Here is a 27181-nt window from a genome sequence, read left to right as displayed (position 1 = left end):
TTTCAGCCAAAGTTTACACAGGTGTAATTAAGTCAGGTCAATCCAGTGAACGACTATGACTGAATAAAACACCCTAATTGACGATTTCAGTTGAGAAGACACAACCCATATGTGTCTTCTGACAATCATAACCGTCAAGACAGCATATTGTTTTTTTTTTTAATTACATTTTCACCCCAAACAAGGCACATTGCCACTTTGGTGTCGGGGGCTACTATCAGGGGTAACAACTACTGGGGCACTATGTAGGGATTTGGCCAGCAAGATGTCTGTTCACGTTGCACTTGAACTTCTGCACGTCAGTACAGTTGGGGAAGCAGGGACCTGGAATGGAATTCCAAAGTCTAGCGGTTCTGGGGAAGAAACTACTGGAGTAGAAAGATCTTTTACATCTAGGGATCTCTACAGTGTGGGGGTGGGATTTTGCAGCCTGTCGGGTCTGTCGAGGGTGTTCACGTCGTAGGAGCACAAGTGGTTGCAGTTCGTTAGAGCATTCACCATTAAACTACTTGTAGAACAGGCAGAGGGATGCAACGTTTCATCGATGGGACAGAGGCTGAAGCTTAGATGCCAGTTCAGGGCCTATCAGATTTTCGACTCTCTTTTGAACCTTGTCAAGGAGCGAGAGACTAGTAGCCGATGCACCAGCCCAAATATGACAGCAATACTCCATACATGGGCGAATGGTTGCCTTATAGAGGTACAAGATACTTTCGGGTGTTAGTAGTTTTCTAGCACGGTAGAGAGAGCTCACCTTCCTCGCAGCGGCCCTGGCAATACCCTCAATGTAATTGTTCCAACTCATGTTTCCTGTGAACGTTAGGCCAAGGAGCTTGAAAGACGTACTCTCAGATAAAGAGTCGTTGGCCATTGCTATAGGTGGTAGAGAAGGTTTCTTGTAATTATTGAATGAAACTATATTGTTATATCTATTGAAAATATCAATGTTGGTGGATTTTTAAGTACCGAAGAGTTGTCCCTGTTTAATCTTTATTTTTCAAGTATGTATGCGGCTTGGAGTTGTCTCCCTTTGTCTGATTAACTGGTGTCATGTATTTTAAATTAAACACTCTGAACTGTCTACCCTTTATTGACTATTTTTATACCAAAGCCACGTAATGCAACATGTCCTTCCCTTTTCGTGTAAAGAAGTAAAAAAAATAAAATAAACAGACGTGTCTCTGTGTGTTTCTCTGTGTGTGCTGAGAAAATGTTACGTTTTTAATTAATTTTTTTTTGTTTGTTATTATCGATATACCTTCCACAAATGAAGTTATTTAAAAGGTATGTTCACTTTATTTACTTCACAATCAACTAAGGTTATTAATTAAACGAACAATTATATATTTAACAGGGTTCGTATAGATTTTCAATATTCATTTTTAAGAACTTTGCAAGGTTTTTCTAAGTTTTTCAAGCCCTTCTCCCAGACAAAATTCGGAGTTTGTTTACAATCCACAGCGATTCGAGAAAGTAGTAAAAAATCAAATATACAACAAATAAATGTTATCATAGACAACTGATACCTTCCATATTGAAGTTATTTAAAGAACGTTTTTCTTTATTTACTTTGTGAATCTTTCTGCAGAACTAGTGAAATTTTTCTGCAGAACTAGTGAAATTTTTCTGCAAAACTTGTGGAACCTTTTTGACAAACGAGTAAAATCTGTTTTCCTAACTAGTAGAATATTTCTACAAAACTAATAGAATAATTCTGAAAAATAAAAAAAAACAAAAAAAAAACTATGAGAATCTTTTTGATAAAATAGAATTTTTCTGCTTTAGTAGTTGAATACTTCTGCAAAACTAGTGCAATTTTTCTGCAAAACAAGTGGAACCTTTCTGCAAAACTAGTGGAGCCTTTCTTGCAAAACTAGTGGAACCTTTCTGCAAAACTAGTGGGACCTTTCTGCAAAACTAGTGGAGCCTTTCTGCAAAACTAGTGGAACCTTTCTGCAAAACTAGTGGAACCTTTCTGCAAAACTAGTGGAGGCTTTCTGCAAAAGTAGTGGAACCTTTCTGCAAAACTAGTGGAGGCTTTCTGCAAAACTAGTGGAACCTTTCTGCAAAACTAGTGGAACCTTTCTGCAAAACTAGTGGAGCCTTTCTGCAAAACTAGTGGAACCTTTCTGCAAAACTAGTGGAACCTTTCTGCAAAACTAGTGGAGCCTTTCTGCAAAACTAGTGGAGCCTTTCTGCAAAACTAGTCGGACCTTTCTGTAAAACTAGTGGAGCCTTTCTGCAAAACTAGTGGAACCTTTCTGCAAAACTAGTGGAACCTTTCTGCAAAACTAGTGGAACCTTTCTGCAAAACTAGTGGAACCTTTCTGCAAAACTAGTGGAATCCTTTTGTAAAACTTGTGGAATTTTTCAGCCAAATTAATGGTATCCTTTTGCAAAACTAATGAAAATTTTTTGCAAAACTACTGGAATTTTCTTTTCCAAACTAATGGGATCTTGTTGCTAAGATAGTGGAATCTTTCTATCAAACTCGGAGACTCATGGCATATCTAACACCTGAATCAGGTCGAAAGTTACATCGATGAAAACGTTGTGGAAATAACACTCAAAGTAACAACACTAATCCAAAGAATCCAAAGCATATGCAGAATTTTGTTAAGTTCAACATGATTTGTTCCCCTTTCTCTTACTTAATTTTAAGTTGTTTTTTTTTTTAATTCTTAGTGTTGTTTTGTGAGTTGCTGTCCATTTTTAATTGAATCAGAACATTAGTTAACAAATAACGAAAATAAATTTGCAAAAAATATGTTTTACTCACGGTGAAAGTTCAACTTCGAGGTACTGATCTTCGTGGTTAAGAAAGAAAGCTTCTACAACTGGAAATTAAAAAAAAATAAATTCAATTATATATATATATATTATATTTCTATTAATCTGTTGGTCTGTACGTTCCACTTTTTTTCTCTAAGTAAGTTTTGTGGTATCTATCTGATGTACAGTTAGGTATTAATAAGGATCAATCAACACAATACCACATTTACTCCAGAAGCTTTCTCAGAAACTACTGGGCAAATCTGGCTGAAATTTTACATGGACAATTTTTTATAATAAAGTGCAGCAAACTAAGTATTATGGTATCTATTCAATACACAGTTGGGGATTAATAGAGATTAGTCCACATAATACCACATTTACCCTGGGAATTGTTATGATGAGGTGCAGCAAAGTAAGTATTATGGTATCCGTTCAATGAACAGGTTAAGAATTAATAGGGATTAGTATTTAATGCCAAAAATGAGCAGAAATATGATGATATTCAACCAGCAATTTGACACAAAGCATTTATTCCAAATCAACAGGCCATAACTTTTGCCCATTTTAAATGCGCTAAAAAGTCTAGTTTCTATAAAATAATATTATAATGGATAGTTTTAATTATTATCACATGTTTCATATATGTTTCATCCTTTTTTGGGAATCGTTAGCGGGGAGATGACTCTTCTGCTGGTTGTATGGTTTGAACTCGGGACAGGAGTCACCTTTTTAACTCAAACCTTTTTGTGTTTTTTTTTATTCCTGTATTTTCCTTTCTAATCAAAGAAAAAGAAGTTTTTTTAATACTTTGATTGAATGAGTAGGCGCATGTCATAAATGGCGGTCGTTATAGAGGAGCAACCACCTAACCATGTCACGATGATCATAATGGCCGAAACTGACAACAGACAAGACGAGGGACGAGAGAGAGAGAGAGAGAGAGAGAGAGAGAGAGAGAGAGAGAGAGAGAGAGAGAGAGAGAGAGTGTGTAAGAGAGATAGAGAAATGGAAAGAGAGAGATAGAGAAATGGAAAGAGAGAGTGTGTGTAAGAGAAAGGGAAAGAGAGAGAGTAAGAGAAAGAGAAAGAGAGAGAGAGTAAGAGAAAGAGAAAGAGAAAGAGAGAGAGAGAGAGATAGTTATTTAATATAATATATAGAGAGTTATTATTGTTATTGAGTACGGCATACTCATGTTGACACACCGGTTCTTGTCAGATCACTGAAGTTAAGCAATGTTGGGTGACCATTTGGGAATTCTAGGCACTGTATGTGCTTTCCGCTTATCTCGGCATTGTTTCCAGTGGTCCTGAACCTCCACTTGCTTCTGGTATTCAACAACGTCAACTCAGGAGAGGCGTGGTTGGAGATTGTGCAACTCTTTCCACAAAAATTACACGTGCAGGCACCCTTACAGTGGGTATCCATAGTCTGTCAAGACTGAAGGAAGCCATATATTATTATTATTATTATTAATAAAATCTTTCCAGAGAGTGTGATGAAAACTCCATGAATAAAGGCTGTGTCCACAAATACGAAACGCGTTGTGATTATCGGAACATGCATTTTGGTTCCAGGTCAACGAGATGAGATGAAAGACAAAGGGAACAGAAGGAGAATGTCGGACTTATATATATATATTTGTTACATCTTATTTTAATTATTTTAATCATTAACCCTTATCCTCGAGTGGCCTTAGGGCCTTGATAAGTGATGACTCCCTCCCCCCCCCAATAAAAAAAAAAATTAAGTCAAATTCACTTATATCTGTATTCATGCATTTTAAAAAAAATTTTTAGAATACCCTTATGAATTGGACCGATTTGATTTCTTTGCATGGTGATATTAATTGACCCACAAGATCGCCTGATTTAAACCCCTGCGATTCTTGTTTGTTGGGATATTTGAAGTCAAACGTATTCAACCTCTGCCTTCGATCTCTTTGAGAATTAAAACGAGCTATTCGTTCTGAAATTGCTGCTAATCCACTCGAAATGATCCATCGAGTGATTGAACACTTTCATGAATATCTACAATCGTGTGTTAGCAATGATGGGAAATATTTGACCGATTTAATATATTAAGACGGTGTGAAATAAAATGGCATTGTACGTAAATTTAAAAAGTAAAAAAAAAATATTTTCTTTATTTCATTTTTTTTTGAGCAACAAATGTGTAAGATGATTTTGGGACACTCTGTACCACAATCAATCCTAACGGGTTGTTCACAAGACTGGCAGAGAGAAGCTAATATAAATACCTTGATAATCGTATAGTTTTGGGTACGGTTGGCCGCTTTGTCCATTAGGTGGTGCAGTGTCATTGTAGAAGGGTGCCTCCACTTGAAGACGCACAAATTCTCCAGCTCCGTCAATGAGAATTTGAACTGGTCGTTCTTTGGTGTATGGAGTTCCATCCCATTCGGTTTTTATGCTAAAATCGAAATACTGCTTAGAACGGACGCGGGCGCCGGCATTCTCACTGATAGCACTAAAAAAAGAAAAAAAAAAAGAAGAAAAAGGAAAATTTAATTCTTCTACAACATTTTGCCCAATGTAACCTCCGATATTCTTTAAGTGTGTCGTCTTGAATGTAGGAATCATCATGCTGAATTAGAGAATCTCTACAGAATTTCAGGGGTAGAAGAAGGCCGGAGGTTACATCGGCTGGAATGTTGTGAAAATAACATTTAAGATGCGAATAGTAGTCTGAACAATCAAAATTATCAATCCTCCTCTCAAAAGAACCACTTGAAGAAGGCTGGAGGTTAGATCGGCCAAAATGTTGAATATTTTTATTATCATTAGGATTATTCAGACTACTGTTCTCATCTTAAGTGTTATTTTCACAACGTTTCGAATGATGTAAGCTCCGGCCTTCTTCTATCTCTGAAATTCTTTTTTTTTTTAAATATATTTTCACCCCAAACAAGGCACATTACCACTTTGATGTAGGGGGCTACTATCAGGGACATAATCTACAGGGGGAACTATGTGGGGAGTTGGGCAGCAAGATGTCAGTTCACGTTACACTTGAACTTCTGCATGTCAGTACAGTTGGGGAAGCAGGAACCTGGAAGAAAATTCCAATGTCTAGTGGTTCATGGGGAAGAAATTACTGGAGTAGAAGGCTCTCTTACGTCTAGGGATCTCAACGGAGTCCATAGAGAACACACACACACACACAGTCCCTTTTATATAATAGTAGGGATAAAGATATTATGGTTTGAAGTAAAGTTTAAAATGCAAAAGGTCAAGTATCATGCTTCAATTCAATTGTGCTCTAATCAGAAGCATTCATTTCAAATGCACCCTTGTCATATCAAAATATCAAAACCTATCTAAGAACACTGCCAGGCACATAAAGTGCATTTTTGTGAAATTTCATAAAAATTGGCCCAACTGTTTCAGAGTCCATAGTGAACTCTCTCTCTCTCTCACACACACACACACACACACACACACACACACACACACACAAAGATTTCCTTTTATATAATCTTATTTTCATTTATTGTTTCATTGGTGACCTAAGATGTTTCGGGAATGATTTCCAACTTAGGTGCAACTTTACTTTTATGTGTATTTTGGAACAAAGGCATTTCAAGAAAAAACATTATTTCATACTATCAATGTTGAGATTAGTATAAATTTAAAAAATTACGAAAAATCGTCCAGTAGATGTGGTAGAGCTAATTTTCAGACCCCCCCCCAAAAAAAAAAACGGTGCAGTTTCTCAAGAAAAGCAAGATGGCCGACCTGAAAAATAGTGCATTGGATTCTGCACAAGCTTTAAAAGCAACTTTAGGCAAGGGCTGATAAATCATTATTCTGCACCGCCTTGATTTCGAGTTCCTGAAGGGTTAATTTCCAGTGAAAAATTGCAACTTCGAAAACATCTGTTTTTACTTATAGTTATCTTTCTACTGGACCATTTTTTTGAATTTTAGGAATTTATACTGATTTCGGCATGACACGTAAGTACATAATAATGTTTTTCTCTGAAATGCATTTTTTGAGGAATGTACTTGTGTTGCAGGACATGTGTTGGAAGCATATGCATGTACATGTGCATGGAATGCACATGTTTGGTCATGTTCTGACGTCACAAAGACATATAGTATCAATATATACAGTTAAGTTAGACTACAGTTCAGTTTAAGTCGAGAAGAGTCATGGAAAAATACATTTTGTATGAAAACCCCTTCCAAAGGTTGACTGTATTCCCCTCTTCAATAATGTATCTCCCTTCCTGTTTAAAGACATCAATTATACATCCATCTCTCAGCTCCTTGATTATAAATGTAAATATAATTAAATACGATTCCAGGAATGCAATGGAATTATCCATTGTAGTTAAAAATAACTATACCACAAAGTTTAGGTCAGGGCAAAATAATAGAACAATGAATTAAAGAAATATCAACATAGAAATATGGGACTTGTGTTGCCAGGACACGTGTTGGAGGCATGTACATTGTCCATGTGTATGGGATGCACTTGTTTGGGCCGTGTGTTGACGCCACATAGAACCAATATATCGATATATATATAAAAGTGAAAATATGTGTGTCTGTCTGTCTGTGTACACCTCCCTACCAAATTACTCTGTCAATTTTAAGTCTACAGACTCGAGATTTCACATAAGGCATATTGAGATTTGGGAAAATCTTTTTAATTGGTTTTCAGCCAGAAATTTCGCTTATAAGAGGTCAAAGTTCAATGATTTGACCTTTGAGAACTCTACCAAACTCCTCTGTCAATTTTGGGCTTAAACACTTGAGATTTTAGATATAGGTTACTTGGACATGGATCTAACTTTATAATTTGATTTGAACCCAAAACAATAAATGTTAATGGGTCAAAATTTGGGTCAAAGTTAAAAAATTTTTTACGCTTGCGGTCTCTATCGACTTTTCTCTATGGCAGTTAAGGAAGCCTATTATATAGAATGGCATTACCATACACATTCACACTTTAATATATACATATGCACATAAAGGTATGAATAGCACATAGGGCCAGAGTAAAGCCGGGCAGAACTGCTAGTATACTAGAAAGAAGGAGTTCCGTCCAAGTCAAGAAGCATTCAGAGAGAGAGAGGCCGAGTTTGTCTGGTAGACTGACAGAGTTAGCTGAAACTCCTTAGGAAGCAAACGGGAAACAAAGATGATACAATGTAGCAACTTAGCCGGGTATCGAATTCCATCAGCAGCTGGAAAAATAAATGTCTTCTATTTGTTACTAGCGGGGTTACCCGGCGTTGCCCGGGTGTTTGTAGGTGTGTGTGTGTTTTTGGGTGAATGAAAACAAAAATCGTTGGTTGTTTTAAAAAAAAAACCCAAAAAAACGAAGCCTTGACACGCAGTTAGAAAGTAATAAAATATAAAAAAAAAAAAGTACGACCTGGCAGGTGCCCGTTTTTAACGAGTTAATGACGTCAACTTTGCGTGCGGGACAGTGTTTTATTTACCGCGAGTCTGTTCGCTTCTTTTTTTTTATACGAAAAAGCTTAATGCACATGCGGCGATTGGAAATTGTTGAATATTTATCTTTTGAAAGTCGGGCAAATTAAACAGACAGGCGACCCCAGTTGTTAATTCATAGATATTATGATCTAGGCGTGATATAAAAAGTTTTAAGAAGTTGTGAGGCGACCGATCGGTTCTCGGAAAAAAGCCTTTCTTGGACATACACGAAAACGCACACACACACAAACATGTTCGCTTTTATATATAGGTAATGTGTTTTGTCTATCGAGTTTATAAGTATCATCACGTTGTCCCATCGTATTGTATAATGAAATATAGAATCAATATATGCAGTTAAGTTAGACTACAGTTCAGTTTAAGTGGATAAGAGTCAGAGAACAGACTGAGTTAATCCAACAGACTGACAGAGTTAACAAAAGGCAAAGGAGAAGACAATGTAGCAACTTAGCCAGATATCGAATTCCCATCACCAGCTGGAAAAATAAATGTCTTCTATTTGTTATGTAAGCCTTTTGTCTTCATTTGTCATTTCAACCAACGGAATGCGTTTTATAAACCTTAACTTAACACGCTTATCAATTCCTCTCCCCTCGTGGCCAAGATGGCTAGGTTTCAGTTTTTTCCATTTCCTTTCCACCTTTGTGTCAAGGCTTCGGGGTTCAATCCTACCTTCCTACTAAAACATTTTTTTAAAATATATTTTTATACCTCCAAACACCCGGCCAACGTTTTTTTTTTTTTTAACACACACACCTCCAAACACCTGGGCAACGTCGGGTACCCTCTGCTAGTCTATTATAAATGTGAACTCCTCAAGTAATTGGGTCGTCGTCTCTGTGTACCCCATTATATTAAGTCTCGTCCCCATTCTAACCGCTCTACCACAAAACAACGCTTCCTCCCGATTCCAATCTCTCCCATTTATTTTTTTAAAAGATTTTTTAGGATTGCTACTAGTGCTCCTACGATTCTTGATTGTTGCAATATTTTTTAATCATAAATGGGGTATGGTCCCCCACAATTGGGAGATTCTATTTATAAACGCTGCTGCTAGGAATTGACGAATCAAATTAATTCACGTTCTGCTCTCAACCAATCAGAAACCAGAATTGCTCCATAAAAATTAAACCTTTTTAGCAACGTTGCATATGTTTTCTTCGTGTCAACACAAGAAGGATTTTCTGCTCTTTCACTGCAGAATGACAAAATCTGGAACGTGTACAGAACAGCTGCCCACTGAGAATTCTTCATCGCCAGGACTTGTATAGAATAACTAACCATCAGAAACTGTTCTGAAACTAAACATGGCTTCCAACTCAATTCCAACTTCTTCCATTTATTTTTAAAAAAAGATTTTTCAGGATTGCTACTAGTGCTCCCACGATTATTGATGTTTTTCATGTTCCATAAAAAGGAAAGAGAGAGAGAGTACATTAGAGAAGACGATCACATTAGAGACGTGGGTGGTGTCACAACTGTAACGAGAAGTCACGCATGGTGTGAGAATGAGGAAAAGGTCTTTTCTTAAATCCTGAAACAGGGGTTGAAATAAAAAAGAGGAAACTCTTTTTTATTTTTTTGTATCTTTTTTGACTGAGTCTACAACGTGTAGGTCCCGAGTGTCTACATGTTAATGCGTGTGTAACGTTACAGTATTGTAACTATAGTTCCATGTCTCCTTGATGTTCACCCTGTGAACTGCCGGGACGGCAAAATCTATGATCTGGCAGGATTTTTCCTTATTGTAAACTATTATGATATTCATATCATTTAGATTCTTTGGACTACTGTTCTCATTTTGATCGTGATTCTCAGAACGTTTCAGTCGATGTAATCTACAATCCTTCTTTAGGTGTATCTTGTTGAACTCGGAAATTTGGATGGAATTTTGAGCGGAACCCTTTATTTACTTCATGCGGGTAGCATACTCTTGTTCTGTCAGCCATAACTGGATAGAGGTTCTACTTAATTTGCAATTATATTTTTCGGTTGCCATTATCCAAATAATACGAATAACCAATCCTCATTTTAAAAATTCAGAAACAACATTATGACATTTGGTCTCTTTGCTTGGATGAGTTTATCTGTTTGTCTCTCCATGTCCTATAGAATTTTATGATTTTCGTTTTCGAGTACTGCTATCATACTTTCTTGTTTACCATTTGTATAGGTGTTATAAAATGCATCTGCTTGCAAATTTCTCAGTGTATTGTCTTCCCCCATCTGGTTGTGTCTATTCTTTTCGACAAATGTAAAGGTTATTCAGCATTAACTCAAATTCAATGCTGTTTTATTCTTTAAATACATTCATCGTAGTTACTCACTCTTTACATGCAAATATTAAGTATTGCTTTTTTCACAAAAGTCCTTAAATGTTTTCATTCATACTTGTACAGCAGTAAAAAAAAAAACACTACTTGATTAATTTATATGATTTTTGGAATATGACATCTTCGTTTTGTGTCAAGTACGTTCACCATGAAGATTTTTTATACCTTTTTCCTTTTTTTTTTTTTCTAAGTGTAATTCTAAATATGCACCCCACGGGCTTAAATATTTAGAGTTTAACTAGATTATTTTTGTTTTTCTGATTTTTCAATATTTATTTTTATTATGGTTTGAAACATTTAGCTTGACAAGCGTCCGCATATGTAATTTAACTCAATCTACCATTTATGCCCTTTGTCCGGCCCGTGACCTGTCATTATAACAGGATCTGGCCCGCGGGGTCTAATGAATTGCTGACCTCTGCTGTACAGAATGATGGAGGTAAGTAAAACTTGAATATGTAAATTATTTTATTCTTTTTTTTTTTTTTACCATGGTGGTCACCACTTATCAAGGCCCGGAAGCCACTCAGGGATAAGGGTTATTGCAAGTACAGTACGTTAGTGTGGAGATTTGATGAAGTGTTTACTTAAGGGGGCGGTTCATTAGGAATTTTGTTAACGTTGGACTTGAAGACGTCCAAGTTGTAGTCAGGTGGGAAGCAGGCAGATGGAACAGATTTCCACAGGTGTGCAGTTCTAAGAAAGAAGCTTTGTTCATGGAATCCACGTTTTGATTTAGGCACAGATAAAGAATGGGGGAAATTTTTCACAGTGGATTCAGCTAGATAGGTGTTTTTCGTGAAAGATTGGCGAGGGGGGGATCAGAGATTTGAGTTCAGACGTGCACCTGCCATGGAAATAACGATAAAACAAGGATAGGCTCACAACGTCTCTTCTGTGGGAGAGAGGTTGCAGGGTAGAGAAAAGGGGATCCCCCACTAAGCCACGAAGTCTATTTTGTACTCTGTCAAGGCAGGATAGGCTGTTTTTAGCAGCTCCTGCCCAGATATGGCAGCAGTATTCTATCCTTGTGCATATAACATTTTAAATATGAACAATTATTTTTATACCAACATATATTAGTGTTTTATGCTTTTGCAATCATCTGTGTTGGAATTAATAATTACTGCTGATTTGAACTTAGTTGCAAAGTCATCCTGGATTCTATAGGCCAAAACGTTACTTCTAAGCCATCGGCAATTTACAAGAGAATAATGGAAATTAAACATCTATAAATGCTAAATGGGGACAGCAGCCGTTAAAGCATGTATACATATTAACAAGGCCGCTGAAAAAATGGTGGGCTCCTTCTATTGACCCAGTAGATATCTCACTGCTGATGCAATTTCTATCTATATAAGAGCCAGGTACGTCCAAGGATGGAGTACTGTTGCCATATATGGGCAGGAACTCAAAATAGACTTTGTAGCCTCGTAGGGGATGTCCTTTCCTCTTCCCTGCAATCTCTATCTCACAGAAGAGATGTTGCGAGTTTGTCTCTACTTTATCGTTATTTTCATGGTAAGTGCTCGGCTGAGCTCCAATCTATGGTCCCCCCTCACCAAACTTTGACAAGAAACACCTGTCTAGCAGAAAACACTATCAATAACTTCCCCCACTCTTTATCTGTACCTAAACCTAAACGTAGATTCCATGAGCAAAGCTTCTTTCTTAGAACAGTACGACTATGGAATTGTCTTCCGTTTTCCTGCTTTCTAGCTGACTACAATATGGTTGTCTTCAAGTCTAATGTAAACAAGTTTTTGATGAGCCGTTCCATATAAGTTAACAAATTTACCGAATTTCCATTACTAACTATTACTATATTGTCCAATTTCTACTGTACACGCTTTAACCCTTATCCTCGAGTGGCCTCTTGGCCTTGATAAGTGGTGTTGCTTACGTAAAAAAAACAAAAAAACATGCACTGACGTCACGGAAAGGAGAAGGAGAGATAACAAAAAAGAAAAAAATATTTTGACTTTTTATGAGGAAAATAAATTTGTGTTATTTTTTAATTGTAGATTTTTTATTGTTTTCTGATTTTTCAATATCTATTTTCATTATGGTTTGAAATATTTAGGTTGACAAGCGTCTGCATATGTAATTTTACTTACGTTTTCATTAAAGGTCTTATTTAAATATATATATATATATATATATATATATATATATATATGGTGGAACGATAAAATTGTCGCCCTAAAGAAAACAACACTTCAGATTATTTTAAAATTTTTATTGAAAAAAATCAATTCGGGTACCTTGATTATGTAGTAGAGATGACATCTATTCAATGTAATCGCCTTCAGCCTCAATCACCGTCTTGACACAGGTTCTGAACTGGGAGCATGCCTTTTCCACAAACACCGGTGGGAGCTCAGCAGATGGCAGCAATCAGGCTGACTTTGGTGTTGTGGGAGGTCATGTTGGTGATGTTCTCGCTGTATGTAGTCCAGCAGATTCAAAATGGGGGGGCAGTGAGGGAAGGATACAAAGTCGTAGCACTCTTTCTGAAGCCAAGCCTGGGTCTCTGGATTTGTTGGTCAGCGCTGAGTCCTGCTACCACACCCAGGATTTGCCAACGGCCATCTGATTGTACCAGGGGATCAGCACACTTTTCAGCACATCCAAGTACACTTTGATGTTCACTTTCAAGCTGACTTCAATGATGTGAAGGCGCATGATATAGCCCGCACTTTGAGGGTGCTGGTAATGGTCCTGTAGGCATAACTTAGATTAGTAGAGAACATGAGTTGTAGAGCAGCGCATCTTCAATTTCGCTCATTGAACATTGTGTCACTTTTAGACATTATAAAAGGCTTCTATCACTCTTGGGATTTGTACATAATTTGCCAAAAAAAGTAAAAAAAGAGAAAACCGGTTTTTATCAAACGGAAATAGAATCATGTCGTCTTTTCTAGGGCGACAATTTTATCGTTCCACCCAGTACACACACACACACACACACACACACACACACACACACACACACACACACACGTGTGTGTACCAGGTTAAAGGTATTCAAGAGTGATAACTAATGAATTTAACGAGGTTATTGAGAGTGCTGAATAAAAGAAAAGCAAGATATATTTTTATTAATATAAACAAATTCTCATGTTTCAGATAAATGGTCGTTTAAAAACAGAAGTCCTCATCAAGCGATACAGGACATGCTAATATTTAGAGCAGATGGTTGATTAAAGCCAGAAACCAGTTCTCAAATCTGAGATATATGAGGGGCGTCGGTGTGCATTGAAAAGAAATCATTAAAGTGCCCAATCGCAAATGTGAGAGCTAAATTACAAATTATTTATTTAAAAAGCATATGATACAAATTTCAGATGGGTACCATTGTTTCGTTGCAGTAAATCTGCCGTTTAAAGACTTATAAAAATCTAAATAAATCATCAGCAACTCAGAAAATGAAAAACATTTAATTTCATTAATCATTGACGATTTGCTTGGATTTTAAAAACTCTTTAAACGGCACATTCACACACACACACACACACACACACACACACACACACACACACACACACACACACACACACACACACACACGTAATATATATATATATATATATATATATATAACTACTTAATTTACTCACATAAAATTAATATACGAAAGTATAGATTTATGCATAAACTTTAAGTATTTACTTCCAAAGTGCTCAATACGTAGGAGGAGCTAGTTAGTAATTTATAAAATATATATGGCGATTAAGCTACACTGAATATTCCGCGTTTCATCCACTCTAGGACTCTTCAGGCTTATGCGCGAATTCTGTGTTTGTCTATCGTTTTCATATGTTCCTCTTCTATTGAGATACATAAACGATCACACACACACACGCACACATATATATATATATATATATATATATGTGCATATATGTATGTACACACACACATATATGTGCATATATGTATGTACACACACACACATATATGTGCATATATGTATGTACACACACACACACTATATATATATATATATATATATATATATATATATATATATATATATAACAATAAAAAAAAAACACTAACCTAGTTTTAAAACAGATCCATTATCCGATAAATGCATGCTCATTGGCTGATAGGAAAGGCGCGGTGGATACTAAAAAGCTGATTGGCTAACTAAAATCTCAATAGAAGAGGAGCATATAAAAACGATAAACAACCACAGAATTCGCGCATAAGCCTGAAGAGTCCTAGAGTGGATGAAACGCGGAATATTCAGTGTAGCTTAATCGCCATATATATTTTATAAATTATATATATATATATATATGTATATATATATATATATATATATATATGTCTATCTCTCACATGCAAACTATTTTAACCACAACGAGGGTCTTTCTGCAAACTCATTCTTAAAATATTTTCTCAAGTTATCTCCCTTGGCCGACCCCTTAAATTACTATATATATATATATATATATATATATATATATATATATATATATATATATACTGAATAAGTCTACAGACCATTCATTCACTTATGGTGACAACTTGCAATAATAAAGAAAGATATATATATTTTTTTAAATTTTAAAGTTGAAGAGAATTTCTTATGAAGTTTTGTATGAGATTGACATCAATGTTATGGAAAACAAATTCTTTCGTGCTAATTGTAGAAATCAATAATAAACCCTGGAATGCAGCAGCGTCGGGAAGATGACGGTGGCTAAGTAGTTTAACGACATGATTGATAACATGGGTGTGACAAGGTGTAAACACTTTCACTTAGAGATGTTGGCAACCTTCATGTGGCCCCTCCTGTAAGTACTCGATGTCTTTCTTGAAATAATTCTAACTAGAAAGATATCGGGGAAATGAATGTTAACAATAATCATCTGATATATTCAAAATGAATGCTGCTGCTCCTCTTTCTCCTCCTCAATAAGAACAGAAACAATAACAACAACAGCAAAAGAAACAACAAGAACAGAAACACCACAGCAACAACATCATCAACAGCAACAATATCATCAACAACAACAACGATAGCATCAACAACAACAACAACGATAGCAACAAAAACAACAACAACAACGACGACGATAGCATCAACAACAACAACGATAGCATCAACAACGACAACAACGATAGCATCAACAACAACAACAACGATAGCATCAACAACAACAACAACAACAACAACGATAACAACAACAACAACAACAACGATAGCATCAACAACAACAACAACGATAGCATCAACAACAACAACAACAATATCATCAACAACAACAACGATAGCATCAACAACAACAACAATGATAGCATCAACAACAACAACAATAGCAACAAAAACAACAACGACGACGATAGCATCAACAACAACGATAACAACAACAACAACAACAACAACGAAAACATCAACAGCAACAACAACAGCATCATCAACAACAACAACGATAGCATCATCAACAACAACAACGATAGCATCAACAACAACAACAGCGATAGCATCAACAACAACAACAACAACAACGATAGCATCAACAACAACAACGATAACATCAACAACAACAACGATAACAACAACAACGATAGCATCAACAACAACAACAACGATAGCATCAACAACAAAAACAACAACAATATCATCAACAACAACAACGATAGCATCAACAACAACAACAACGATAGCATCAACAACAACAACGATGATAGCATCAACAACAACAAAAATAGCAACAAAAACAACAACAACGACGACGATAGCATCAACAACAACGATAACAACAACAACGATAACAACAACAACAACAACGAAAACATCAACAGCAACAACAACAGCATCATCAACAACAACAACGATAGCATCATCAACAACAACAACGATAGCATCAACAACAACAACAACAACAACGATAGCATCAACAACAACAACAACAACAACAACAACAACGATAGCATCAACAACAACAACAACGATAGCATCAACAACAACAACAACGATAGCATCAACAACAACAACAACAACAACGATAGCATTAACAACAACAACGATAGCACCAACATCAACAACAACGATAGCATCATCAACAACAACAACGATAGCATCAACAACAACAACAACAACGATAGCATCAACAACAACAACAACAACGATAGCACCAACAACAACAACGATAGCACCATCAACAACAACGATAGCATCATCAACAACAACAACAACGATAGCATCAACAACAACGATAGCATCATCAACAACAACAACGATAGCATCAACAACAACGATAGCATCATCAACAACAACAACGATAGCATCAACAACAACGATAGCATCAACAACAACAACAACAACGACAGCATCAACAACAACGATAGCACCATCAACAACAACGATAGCATCATCAACAACAACAACGACAGCATCAACAACAACGATAGCATCATCAACAACAACGAAAACAACAACAACAACAACAACAACAACAACAGGATAGCAAACAATCAAAACATCTCGACAGATTTTTGTTCAAACAGATCACATGAGAAGTGTGTGTCTACTGAAATGCTGCTCCCCTTTTGATGGCACTTTTGGTACGGGGTCGGTTTTTAGTGTAAGGGAGTATATGATACCAAAAAAAAAAAAGGGGCAGTTCTAGTACAGGATGGATATAAACGTTGTCTCAATCTCCAAAGAATTTCTCCTCTTATCGCCGAGGACAGAACATGTACTACACTTTGATGTTCCTGAGTCAACGGTCAGAGCAATATAAAATTGGTATTAACCTCTCGTGCAAGTGAGACGATGTCAAAAGTTGGGGAGTTTATCTTCCCCTCTCTCCCTAGATGTGACATACAGGTTGAGAAAACAGCGTTTTAAAAGCCAATGACCGAAAGGAAGAGCATTATGGCCTGCAAAAATGTCTGGGCTACCCAATCGGCATTCCCCGATAGAGGCGTCTCAGGCAATTAGCATCAAACTACCCCCAGTGAGAATGCAAGTGCTCACATCTCGGCCAACAGAGAATAAGTCACCTCATAGGTACTTTGGACCACAAAAATGTCGGAGCAGTCTCTTCGGCATTCCTGTGTCTAAAGTGATTAGTAATAAACTAAACCACTTGAAAGCTACCAAAGGTAATACCTAGGAGGATTAACATCCTAGGGCTGTGCCAAACAATATCTCAGTCTGACAGAAATAAGTGCACCTAATTAAAAATTATCCCAGGCTGTCAGACTGATTGTCGAGCATGTATCCTTGATTAATATCAACAACCCTAACTCAGATTAAGTACCTCTTTACCTCTTCTTAAAGGAAAAAGATAAAGCCTGGAAGGGTGAACCCCTCAGAACTGTAACATACTGACAGACTAGCGATGGACTCACTCAGACGGACTGTCAAGAATGTATATTCAACTGGTATGAAGTGCTAAATGGACTTTTGGCATCTAGTAGGACTCTAATGATTAGGGCCACAACAACAGCATATTGTTTTCATTGTTTTGACTCTCTGGTATATATCCGAAACAGTTAGACACAATTAATCAATCGAGAACCACATCACTCTACATAAAAACATATAAGATATCAATGGATATATACCTGAGAATCAAAACAAGGAAAAGAATATGCTGTTGTCATAGCCCTCATTATTATACTTCAACGCGACAGAAGCAAGGTGACCTATTTATTTGCCTCTCCACGAGGGCAGAGTTTGACAAAAGATGGGTTTTAATGTGAGGAAACTGCAGCCCTCCCCCCCCAAAGCACACATCGTATTTGGACCAAAAAGATTGCCTCAGTCTAGAATGATTTCTTCTAACTGAACCGAGAACATGAAAAGACTAAATGCAGTGTCAGAACAGGTACTACACTTTGCTTCTTGCCAGTTGGTAACAAGGTAACCAACTAAAGAATGCGCCAAATTCTTCCGAACAGATTGTCGAAGATGTATATTCGGCTGGTAGGAACAATACCCTGTAAGGTCAGATTGGTGCCTGGATATAAAGTTGTAACGAAATCGATTTTTTTTTTTTTTTTTTTTTACTTACGCGATCGCCACGAAAAAGAAGAGAAGAGAAGCAGTCATCGTTGTCTTGTCGTCCGCGCGAAGAGTGAAGTCGGGCAGCGAATGAAACGGTACGATGCGACCAGAGCAGAAATTGAATCTTATAAATGGAGAGAGAGAGAGAGAGAGAGAGAGAGAGAGAGAGAGAGAGAGAGAGAGAGAGAGAGAGAGAGTAGTCGCTGATGACCTAAGTGGTTTCGCTACGGAAAGGACAGTGACCAGACAAACAAACAGTACATTATATACATACATTTCCACACACACACACAATATATATATATATATATTAGCGGGGGGGGGGGGGGGACACCCGGCTTTGCCCGGGCATAAAATACGCTTAAATATGATATTTTAATTTGTCCAGATTTCGTATATAATATTGTACTAGAATCGTGATTTCAAAAGTAATAATAAAAAAAAAATGTATTTGGGTGTTATCAGCTAGAATCGAAACCGAAAGCAAAGCTGGTGACGTTACCACCGTACTAACGTGACACGCATATGAACTGATTAAAAATAAAAAAATAAACTAAAATGAATACAACGTGTTGGGTCCCATGTGTAAAAATCAGGGTAACGTTGCATGTTTCATTTGTATATTTTGTTTTTTTTTAATTTTTTTTGTTTTTATTTTGTTTTATACTTGTTCTTATTTTTGTAATCACCTTTGTTTTGTTTTTTATTTTTGTTTCCTGAAAATTTGCTGATAGACGAGTTATTGAATGGAAGATATTCATTAAACTTTCTGACAGCCTATCAATTTTAAACACTGGAGCCAGGAAAGTAAGAGGTCAAAAAACAATATAAAGAGTGACACGTTGTGAAAAAAAAAAAAACAAAAACAAAAAAAAACAAAAAACAAAACAAAAAAAAAAAACTAAAAGAAATTAATAAGCTAAATTTATTTTGGAATTAAAAATTAAAAAATATTAAAAAGTTCAAAGTTTAAAAATTATATTAATCTCCCCCTACCGGGAAAAGATTTATCATCGATCGAGGCAAGTATTAAACAAAACATTTATGTACAACTAGCATTTCAGCCCGGCGTCGCCCGGGTGTTTGGAGGTGTATGCTGAGCAAAAAAAAAAAAAAAAAAAAAAACGGAAGGGGTAATTTTTTAAAAATTTGACCCCTATTATGACACCTTAAAATTTATTATTTTGGGCTCAAATCAAGTTATTGAGTTAGATCCGTCCAAGGAACCTATATCTAAAATTTCGGAGGAGTTTGGTAGAGTTCTCAAAGGTCAAATCGTAGAATTTTTACCCCCCTTAACAGCGAAATTTCTGGCCGAAAACCGATCACATCGAATTTCCCCAAATCTCAGTACCCTGTATATCAAATTTCGAGTCTGTAGACTAAAAATTGACAGAGTTATTGCGTAGGGAAATGTACACAAACAGACAGACAGACAGACAGACATGTTCACTATATATAGATTAGCAGTTCAGCCCGGCTTTGCTCGTGCCCGTTGTACTGTTTATAGCTTGTCCTACGTGTGATTACACTTTATGTAAGATTTAAAATGTCTAGACCAAAATTTGAACTTTGAACCCCAATTTTAACCCCTTAACATTTATTACTTTGGCCTCAAATAAAAATACAAAGTTTTACCCATGTTCAAGTTACCTACATCTAAAATTTCAAATGTTTAGACCCAAAATTGGCGGAGGAATTTGGTAGAATCTGCAAAGGTCAACTATTTCAACTTTAACCTTTTGGCAACCAAATTTTCGCCTCAAAACTGATTAAAATGCTTGCCGCATGTCTGAATACCAGTTATGTATAAATTTCAAATGTTTAGACCCAAAATTGGCTGAGTAGTTTGCTAGACACCACGAATGTCAAATCTTTTGAACTTTGACCCCTTGCCAGCTCAAATTTTCGACCCAAACCGATTAAAAAGCTTGCCCTATCACTGAATACCCCTTAACATTTATTTTTTAGGCTCAAACCAGATTAAATGTTTGAGCCATGTCCAAGTAACTTACATCTAAAATTTCAAGTGTTTAGACCCGAAATTGGCGGAGGAGTTTGGTAGAGTTCTCAAAGGTCAAATCGTTGAACTTTGACCCCTTGACAGCCAAATTTCTTGGCTAAAACCGATTAAAAGGATTTTCACAAATCTCAATACTCTTTATGTCAAATCTCGAGTCTCTAGACGGAAAATTGACAGAGTTATTTGGTAGGAAAATGTACACAGACACACACACACACACACACACACACACACACACACACACACAGATATTTTCACTTTTATAGATATATAGATTAATTTTTAAAGGGAGGCAACTAATTACATCAATTATACATTTTGGAAAAGGAAGACATCTATGGAAAAAATTGGATATTCCCTTACTGGGTGTCTATTTACTTTTATGAAAAAAACAAAAAACAAAAAAAAAAAAACATGTAATTATTTTCAGTAAGGTTTTTAAAAAATTAGTCTTCAACCTTTAAAAAAATACCAAGAATGAAACTATTTAATAAAACAAGGGCGAAACTTTTAAAGCTGCGGCGACTTTCTTTTTTTTTTTTACTGTAACAAAACTTGTAATAGTAATAATACCAACAACTAGTTTTTAACATAAGAAAAAATGAAAATGCAACGATAGTTATAGATGAATTGTAAGCAAAGTTGATAACATTAATAAGACAAAATGTAATCTTTATGCGGCTAATAAGAGAATCGGGTTTGTATTACTGTACACACAGATTCGAAAAAGTTGTCAAAAAAAACAAATATATAACAAATAAATGTTATCAAAAGCAAGATAAGTTACTTTTCTACCAAACTGGATATATTTTTCGTGTTTTCGTTCAATGTAACATGTTTATTCAGCTCGAAAAACATACAGTGTTTACCGATGTATTGGAAAATTCAAGATGGCGTCTGATTCTCTCTTTAACACGGTAAGTTTGGGAAAAGGTGTTATAAATAAAAACCCAGATAAAATACTGTCAAAAACTCGCTCAATATATGTTACCGTGACATAGATTGACATATATTCGGCGGGTTTTTAATAGTATTTTGTATAGTTCTTTATTTATAAAACCTTTTCCCAAACTTACCGTGTTAAAGAGAGAATCAGACGCCATCTTGAATTTTCCAATACATCGGTAAACACTGTATGTTTTTTGAGCTGAATAAATATGTTACATTGAATAAAAACACGATAAATATATCCAGTTTGGTAGAAAAGTAACTTATCTTGCCTTTGATAACATTTATTTGTTATATATTTGTTTTTTGACAACTTTTTCGAATCTATGTGTGCAGTAATACAACCCCCCCCCCCCCCAAAAAAAAGCTGCGGCAACTTTTTCTATATTTTTACAACTACTTTTTTTTAAATTAAAAAGTAAATGTTATGGTAAAGTTTTTGAATTAAATAATAATTTAATTATGTTATTTAATTAAACATCATAAATGTTATGGTAAAGTTTTTGAATTAAATAATAATTTAATTATGTTATTTAATTATAACATACATGTTATGGCAAGGGTTTTGAATTAAATAATAATTTAATTATGTTATTTAATTATAACATTATGAATGTTATGGTAAGGTTTGTTAATTAAATAATAATTTAATTATATTATTTAATTAAACATTATAAATGTTATGGTAAGGTTTTTGAATTAAATAATAATTTAATTATGTTATTTAATTATAACATAAATGTTATGGTAAGGTTTTTGAATTAAATGATGATTTAATTATGTTATTTAATTAAACATTATAAATGTTATGGTAAGGTTTTTGAATTAATAATAATTTAATTATTTTATTTAATTATAACATAAATGTTATGGTAAGGTTTGTTAATTAAATAATAATTTAATTATGTTATTTAATTAAACATTTTCAATGTTATGGTAAGGTTTTTGAATTAAATAATAATTTAATTATGTTATTTAATTATAACATAAATGTTATGGTAAGGTTTTTGAATTAAATGATAATTTAATTATGTTATTTAATTAAACATTATAAATGTTATGTTAAGGTTCTTGAATTAAATAATAATTTGATTATGTTATTTAATTAAACATCATAAATGTTATGGTAAGGTTTTTGAATTAAATAATAATTTAATTATGTTATTTAATTATAACATAAATGTTATGGTACGGTTTTTGAATTAATAATAATTTAATTATGTTATTTAATTATAACATTATAAATGTTATGGTAATGTTTTTGAATTAAATAATAATTTAATTATGCTATTTAATTATAACATTATAAATGTTATGGTAAGGTTTTTGAATTAAATATTAATTTAATTATGTTATCTAATTAAACATTATAAATGCTATGGTAAGGTTCTTGAATTAAATAATTATTTGATTATGTTATTTAATTAAACATTATAAATGTTATGGTAAGGTTTTTGAATTAAATAATAATTTAATTATGTTATTTAATTATAACATTATAAATGTTATGGTAAGGTTTTTGAATTAAATAATAATTTAATTATATTATTTAATTAAACATTTTCAATGTTATGGTAAGGTTTTTGAATTAAATAGTAATTTAATTATGTTATTTAATTATAACATAAAAGTTATGGTAAGGTTTTTTAATTAAATAATTTAATTATGTTATTTAATTATAACAATAATTTAATTTTTATTTAATTATAACATTATAAATGTTATGGTAAGGTTTTTGAATTAAATAATAATTTAATTATGTTATTTAATCTATATATATAAAAGCGAAAATGTATGTATGCATGTACGTATGTACGTATGTATGTATGTACGTACGCTTTTCCTCGATGTCCACAAAAGGCTTCTTTCAGAGAAGCGCTCGCTCGCTTCACAACTTCTTAAAACTTTTTATATCATCTATAAATTGTAATATCTCACACTTAACCACTGAGCTCGCCTGTCTATTTAATTTTATTGACTTTCAAACGTTAATTATTCGACATTTCCCCGCATCGGCATGCGTTACATTCGGTTTTCAGTATAAACAAAAAGCGAAACTCGACTCTAATCACAGGCCCAGAGCCAGTGGTCTCTAGAGAGCTAAGTAACTTTTGGTCAATGTCGACTTCGTCATATCAAATGGTAGCTTTCATTTCAAGACGAGGGAGCGGGTTTTTAAAAACGATTTATTGACCTCATTAAAAACTGTCCCGCAGAAAATGCTAATTGCTGAATAGCTATCGCCGTCACGTCAATCAAAAACGCGCACCTGTTTTTTTTTCACACTTTACTATTTTCCAACTGCGCGTCATCAAGGCTTCGTTTTTTTTTCACGGGCGTCAAGGCTTCGGGTTTTTTTTCACACACACCTACAAACACCCGGGCAACGCCGGGTACCCCTCGCTAGTAACATTATAAATGTTATGGTAAGGTTTTTGAAAAAAATAGTTTTTAACATCCTGAAAATGCGGCGAAATGATAGTCTTTTTTTTTTCAAGCAAAACTTTTTAATAAAAGAAGGATGAAAATTTGAAAAGAAAAACAAAAAAGCTGCAGCAGCTGTTTTTTTTTACTGAACAAAGCTTATAAATGACATGAACATCTAGTTTTTACGTAATTAAAACATTACAATTTATTTTTATTTACTTGTCAAGGCCCAGAGGCCACTCGAGGATGATTGTTATTGAGTGTACAGTAGTCAATGGGATAATATTGCAGTAATCGTTAGTAATGGAAATTTGGTAAATTACATTACTTAAAGGGCCGGTTCATCAAGAATTTGTTTATGTTGGACTTGAAGACAACCAAATTGTAGTCAGGTGGGAAACTGAAATACGGAATAGAGTCCCACAGGCGGGCAGTTCTAAGAAAGAAACTTTGTTCATGGAATCTACGTTTAGGTTTAGGCACAGATAAAGAGTGCGGAAAATTATTGACAGTGGTTTCAGCTAGACAGGTGTTTTTCGAGAAAGACTGGCAAGGTGGGGGCAGAGATTGGAGCTCAGATGAGCACTTACCATTCATGATTTAATGCAGTGAGTTGACTTACTTAATTTAAAATTAATGGGATAATTAAAACTTCGAATTACAGTTAGAATGAAAGACACACACACAAAAAAAAACACACTTCCGATATAGATCTCATTTTATTCATCTGATATAAATTATTCCAAATAAATGTGAACCATGTTAAGCACATTCTAATACAACTCATTCCATTTATTTTAAACAAAATAAATTATTCAATAATGATTACTTATAGGTTGTGTAAATACCTTAGCTAGAACATCCAATTATATCACACACGTTAGATCATTGAAGCAGGCTATGCTAATATTTCCTTATGGTGGACATACAAGTATTTGAATGTCGACATTGCACTGAATATAAGTTGGAAATTTTAGTAATATTTGTTCTATTTACTCAAATTCTCAAGTTCAACTAATTTTTGCAGCCTTTAGTTAGCACTGAAGTTAGCATTAATATTAATATTATATATTTCGGTGTAAGCAGTTTTGTAGAATCTTCTGCCTTTTGTTTAACAAATTGTCCTTAGATGCCATTATGTAGCTTAATTACTTTGCTATACAGACACACAAATAATATATATATATATATATATATATATATATTATATATATCAGTGGCGACTCTAGCCTATTATAGTTACTCGTGCGCCCCACTGCGCTCTGTCAGCTTCAGTTCCCAACTCATGGTCCGTGGACCCAAAGTAAGTCATCATAGTTGCTATTGCGTGACTCTCCATTGTATAGCACAGATTGACTAACGTACCTTGCCAGTATCAGTTCATGATTGTCCTGATTTATACGTGAAAAGCAAACAAGGCCAACAATAGAGTTTTTCCTCAGATTTACTCACACATAACCAGTCAATGTCATTAAACGATTTGGATTGGAACGAATGAGTTCTAACCTTATTCACCAATGAAGGAGTTGGGCGCCCAACTTTGATAATTTCTTGCTTCTCGACTACATTTCTCTGGCCAAACGTTTTATTTTTAATCAATTTTGAATAACATTGACCGAGTTATTGGTCATGCCGGGCACGAGTGGCACTAGTCCCATCTCCGCCCCTGATATATATATATATATATATGTGTGTCAGGAGGCGATGAAAATAACAAAACAATAAAGTGCTCGATTGTGGATGTGAAAGCTCTGAAGATACAATATTTATTTCAACACTATATAAACGTATTTCAAAGGCGTACCAGTGGTTTCATTGCGTTGAATCAACCATAAAAGGTTGGAAGTAGTCAGCGCAAATTCATCAGTGACTTACCTTAACCATATTGTGCCCCCCCCAAATAATAAGGAAAACCTAAGAGGTTGGATAGAGTCAGCACAAATTCTGAATTAAAACGCTCGTTTAACATTTTTTTTCTGTTTGTTTACTTTGCATTGTTTCATTTTTTCAAAGTCACTGATGAATTTGCGCTGACATTATCCAACCTCTTATGGTTGATTCGACACAATGAAACCACTGGTACGCCTTTGAAATATGTTTGTACTAGCATCTCAGCCCGGCGTTGCCCGGGTATTTGGAGGTGTATGTTGAGCAAAAAAAAAAAAAAAAAAAGTGGTAGTAGGAAGGCAGGCTCGAACCCGTACTGCAAAGGAGGAAAAGAACAGGAAAAAAAAAACTGACATCTTTGCTGTTACGACAACTGCCAAACCGGAAGTGATGTGGGTTTTAATTAAGAGTAGACAATCTAAAGGAGAGGATGACTTTAAAAATATCGGTGAAAAAAGCGACACCCCCTGTAGAAAACTGCCCAGTTGAAGGTGAAGATATTAATGGTTGTAGCCAATTTTTCGATATTTGTCGTCTGAAAGGTCGAACTTCCAAACGATATCGATCTTGTAAAAATCTGTCGATGCTGTCGAAAGTTTTAAGGCAGACATGCAAACATACATACATACATACATACATTTATATATTGGTCTCAAATTTTCGACCTAAACCAATTAAAAAGCTGGCCCTATCTCTGAATACCCTTTATGTAAAATTTCAAATGTTTAGACCAGAAATTGTCTGTGTAATTTGGTAGAGACCGAAGCGGTCAATTTTTTTTTTAACTTTGACCCTTACTATGACCCCTTAACATTTATTGTTATGGGCTCAAATCAAGTTATTGAGTTGGATCCATGTCCAAGGAACCTATATCTAAAATTTCAAGTGTTTCGACGCAAAATTGGCGGAGAAGTTTGGTAGAGTTCTCAAAGATCAAATCGTTGAATTTTGACCCCTTAACAGCCAAATTTCTGGCCGAAAACCGATTACAACGATTTTCCCAGATCTCAATACCTAGTATATCAAATTTCGAGTCTGTAGACTAAAAGTTGACAGAATTATTGTGTAGCGAAATGTACACAGAAAGACACACAGACACTTTCACTTTTATAGATATACTAGCATGGGTGCCCACCGTTTCCCGAGTGTTTGGAGGTGTATGCTGAACAAAAAAAAACAAAAAAACGGTCACTTTTTTAAAACTTTGACCCCTATTATGATCCCTTAACATTTATTGTTTTGGGCTCAAATCAAGTTATTAAGTTAGATCCATG

General features: G+C 34.9%; 1 protein-coding gene across 2 annotated transcripts in view; it reads right to left on the bottom strand.

Moving 5' to 3' along the window:
* Positions 1–27181, bottom strand: part of LOC145256467 (UPF0462 protein C4orf33-like) — a 93409-nt gene that overhangs the window by 12231 nt on the left and 53997 nt on the right. The window contains exons 1-3 of one of the 2 annotated variants that reach the window (XM_080115402.1): positions 18630–18787; positions 5033–5262; positions 2780–2837 (exon numbers count right to left, since the gene is read on the bottom strand). In XM_080115402.1, coding sequence (XP_079971528.1) covers positions 2780–2837; positions 5033–5262; positions 18630–18667 — 326 coding nt within the window. In that variant the 5' untranslated portion in view covers positions 18668–18787. Of the gene's footprint in view, positions 1–2779; positions 2838–5032; positions 5263–18629; positions 18788–27181 lie in introns of those variants that run through there. The other variant, XM_080115403.1, reaches the window with a different exon arrangement.

This window comes from Euprymna scolopes, chromosome 32 (genome assembly GCF_053919585.1).
Source record: "Euprymna scolopes isolate OS-2025 chromosome 32, ASM5391958v1, whole genome shotgun sequence".
Classification (NCBI taxonomy): Eukaryota; Metazoa; Mollusca; class Cephalopoda; order Sepiida; family Sepiolidae; genus Euprymna; species Euprymna scolopes.
The sequence above is the reverse complement of the archived record's forward strand: the minus strand, read 5'-3'. Positions and strand labels throughout refer to the sequence as shown.